The 4,046-nt window shown below is 47.2% G+C and overlaps 1 protein-coding gene across 1 annotated transcript; it reads left to right on the top strand.

The window, feature by feature from the left end:
* On the top strand, positions 1-2,093 carry LOC120449815. Its single transcript, XM_039632462.2, has 3 exons — positions 1-170; positions 493-1,710; positions 1,786-2,093. The coding sequence occupies exons 1-2, from the start codon at positions 38-40 to the stop codon at positions 1,338-1,340; spliced, it is 981 nt and encodes a 326-aa protein (XP_039488396.1). The 5' UTR covers positions 1-37; the 3' UTR covers positions 1,341-1,710; positions 1,786-2,093.
* Positions 2,094-4,046: the final 1,953 nt, after the last annotated feature.

Below are 4,046 nucleotides of genomic sequence, written 5' to 3'. Positions count from 1 at the left end.
CGCTTTTTGCTCAGTTCGCCAATAAAGACGCTGCCACATGGACATGCACAGGCTGATCTTCGAGGTGCAGCAGCGGCCGGCTCTCTGGGACTCGAGGCATCCGGACCACGCCAACCGCCCGGAGACGCAGCGCCTCTGGAACGCGGTGGCGGAGGCCGTCGGAATCGATGGTGAGTGCACTGCGCGGAATCGGGGTGTAGCTCGTAGCCATTTCGTTTTAAGGTAGCAGGAACTAACTTGGATTCAGTTAAATATAATGGCCAACATAAGTATTTTATGAATTACCATTTTAGGATCAGCATAATATTATTTAAAAATATTTTTGGATTGCTTATTCCAATGTCAGTATTATTTTAAAGTAATATAATTTTAAGTCATTGTAAAATATACATTTTGTAACTCTAGCATTAACTTTTTTCGGTGTACCTTATAATGAGTGCATTGTTTACGTTCTCTTTTTCGCATTCGCACATTGGCTCTCTGGCATTTCAGTTGAGGTTTGTCGCACCAAGTGGAAAAATCTGCGTTGCAGTTATCGCCGCAGTAACCGGCGAAGTGGCCTCTTGAAGCACCAGCAGACGCCCTCCCAGGGTCACCAGTGGTCATATGCGGAGGCCATGAGTTTCCTGGACGGCCAGCGATTGCTGGGGGAGGAACGTGATAACAGCAACAACGAGGAGGAGGAGATGGAGGGTGCGCTGAAGACTGAAGTTGAGCCCATGCTGTCGACCTTTAAGAGCGAGCAAGTCTCGGCTGCGGATGAAATGGAGGCGGACAACGATGCGCTGATGCGCGAATTCCAGAACGTGTCGACTCCGCAGGCGTTGCGCAGGCTCTCCGAGAACATCTCCTTGGCCAGTGCGGCGGCGGAGGAGCAGGTGCCTCCCACTGCCTCCCAGATGAGTCCGAATTTAAATCAGGGAAGTGCCATTGCGGCCGCAGCAGCCAGCAGTTGCCATTGCGCGAAGAGGGTGGACGAACAGGTCAACTTCCTGGAGAGTCTGGAACGCGAGGAGCAGCAGCTGATGCAGTCCACCAGCCAGGATCTGGCCAGGTGCAAGAGTGTCCTCCATGTGGGCGACTCCGACTACAACTACCTGATCAGCTTTCTGCCGCTGATGAAGCAAATGACGCCCTACCAGAATGTCTACTTCAGGGCCAAAATGGGGGAGCTACTGCTGAAGACAATGCAGCAGCCGCCGGTGCAACAGCAGTCGCAGCAGCGACAGCCGCAGCAGCAGCAGCCGCAGCAGCAGCAGCCCTCGCAAATGTTGTTGAACCAACAGCAAATGGCCTTGGATCAGGCGCAAGTGAGCACAAGCTCCACAAATTGGAGCTGAATCGGGGGATTGGAGCCGAACAAATGAGATATACAATGCCCTTAATGTTAAGTGTTGGAACTGGACAAGAGCGCGAGCCCCACTGTGCGCATGTCCAGTGCACAGTGGTGCAAGTTCGCTGAGATTGAGATTACTTTCGAATTTCATCAATGCACATAAAGAAAATTAATAAAAAATATATTTTTTTTTAAGTTCTCAAATCGAGGGGCTTCTTTGATTTCGTCTTTGCAAACTAAAATCGATTACCTTGTGGTTTACCAGGGCTCCCTTCTTTTTATTATTCTTCTTCTAAGTGGGCTGCTTTTTTGAGTGCCACACTATTGGTTTGACATTTGCTGAACTCAGTCGAAGCGGAAAATTAACTTGACGAGTAAGTAAAAGAAATTGCCGTGTAGGTAAAAAACGAAATACAGCTAATTCCGTTTTGTGTGCTCCCCAATCCAAGGAAAACTTTATTAAGAGATGGCCAAAAAAATTTGGTCAGCGGCAGCCAAAGTAGATGATGTGCAAATCAGTACAGCGATGCAGACCATATGTAGCCTTAGCGTGAATAATCCATCCGCATTCTTAACGCAAATGGTATTGCACCCGCTTCTGATCGCCCTGACAACCCAAGACGAGCAGGCCAAGGCGGAGAAGTTGAATCAGATACTTCAGATGCTGATGGAGGTGAACAATAACTTGAAGAGTCAGCTGCCTGCAGAAGATCAAGCAATGTTCTAAATGATTAAATACAGCGATGTTATATTTATACGATTGTTGCAATTTCGATGTTTCATCCGGAATGCTATGCCACGGATGCATGGCACTATTTTAGTACAATTATTGAGCCCTCTGCCCGCGTGCGTTCAATGCACTTCTGGATCGCTTCCAGCTGCAAAGCAAGCCCAAGATGATAGTGACAATCGTGTGGGCGTCCGAGTGGATTCTGTGGCTTCAACTTCAGCTTTTCAGCTTTGCAGCCAGCTGCAGATGCAAGGGCATCCGACGTAATCTCGCCTCCGGCTGCCCACACATGTCCGCATTGAAGAGGGGAAGGGGAAAGTGGAAAGGGGGGGAACCAGGGATCGCCCCGTCGCCTCAATAAATTACTGCACACTAGAATGAACCCCATCAACGACGGTGGTCCTGCTTTTTCCGTCCGTCTGTGTGTTAAAAGCCAAGTCCAAACTTAACATGACCATAAAAAAGAACGCGGCTTGAAAAGCAAACAGAGGAGGGGAATAGGTCGCTCGAGAAATCAACGCAGCTGCGGATGACGAATCGAAATTGACATTGAACCGAGGCTGGAGCCTCCAGAGGATCGGGGTTACAAAGGGGGAAATCCAGGGGAGAGGCCACGACAATCGACTAGGTTGCTTTGCTTTTGCTTTTGCTTTTGCCTCGGCGACGTCATGTGTTTGAACTTGTTGCAGCCAACTTGGCAGTTGGGGCATGGGCATGGCTATTGGATTCGACTCTTGTAGGTTGCCGTTTGCTGGTTGTTGGCCGTTGGTGCTTGGTGGTTGGCTCTTGGCCTGCCCCATGAATTCCAATTTCAATAGCAGCGATCCACAGAGGTTACCAGTGCACGGTAGAAAAATATTGTAACCTCTTAACCTGCTACTTTATTATCTCAAATGAAGTTACGAATCATTTTTGTTATAGTACAAAGGTTGTAATATGTAAATATTGTTTAATATTTCTTTCTGGATTTATTAGTCATACCTTTATTGTGCTTAATTTTTTGCAGTGAGCATAGCGTTCTGAAAAACAGTTTAAGGTGTGTTCTTGAGCTTGAAAGCCGTCGAGCCCACAGTGGCAGTTACCGATTCCGATTCCGATTTCGATTCCAGTGATTGGAAACAGTTGGGAGCCGGGCAGAAAAGGAGGTGTGGGGGCGCAATTAACGGCGGCCAAAAGAAACATTTGCAAATCGAATGCAAATTGACATTTGTCACTCGAACGTGCCCATGGCCAATGCAATGCATTAAATTCCACGCCGCCGAACATTCCAAATTTAGTTTCCATTCGCTCTTGGCCTCACTGTTAACCGGGCCAGAAAACTGAGCGAAGATAAAGGAAACAATAAAGATACCCGAAAGATCGGTGATTGATTTCGCACGTCTTCTTCGACGTGTTAATGATGCGGATGGCCAAGAAGTGCATTTACCTGTTGGCTTTGTTCTTCGCCGCCGTTACGGCAAATGCAAATTTCCCTCTATTCAGCTTGCGTCAAATATTTGTACAGATTTCCATGAGAGAGTGCATTCTGGCACACAGGTGCTAAGTCTCGCAGGCCATTGTTAATGGCTCATCCTCAGCCTCATCCTCATCCTCATTCCCATTTTCAAGAGCCACCGCTAGCATGTTGCGGAATTTCCAGAATTTGCTTAATTCATCATTCGGAGGTATGAAAGGGTTTCGCATTCCAACTAAAAATCCCAACTCTAACACCTTTTCTGCCTAGTTTCGCATGGCCAACAGGTGCAAAAGCCATTAATGTTGCAGATGTTTCACGGTCTGGTGTGGTAAAAGGGTGGCAAACAAAGGAATTGAGCAATATTTAACCAGAAATTGGTTATGGCCAGGCTGGTCAGCATATTTGCATTCTGTTATCCAGTTCAGGAAGCCAGTTGTTCATTTCCGACCTTGTTTCTAGGAATATTATATTTTGGGATAGTGGGATTAATTCATATCCATTTTTCTCATTCCTTATGCAACTAA

Source organism: Drosophila santomea, chromosome 3L (genome assembly GCF_016746245.2).
Source record: "Drosophila santomea strain STO CAGO 1482 chromosome 3L, Prin_Dsan_1.1, whole genome shotgun sequence".
Classification (NCBI taxonomy): domain Eukaryota; kingdom Metazoa; phylum Arthropoda; class Insecta; order Diptera; family Drosophilidae; genus Drosophila; species Drosophila santomea.
This window is presented reverse-complemented; position numbering and strand designations above follow the sequence as displayed.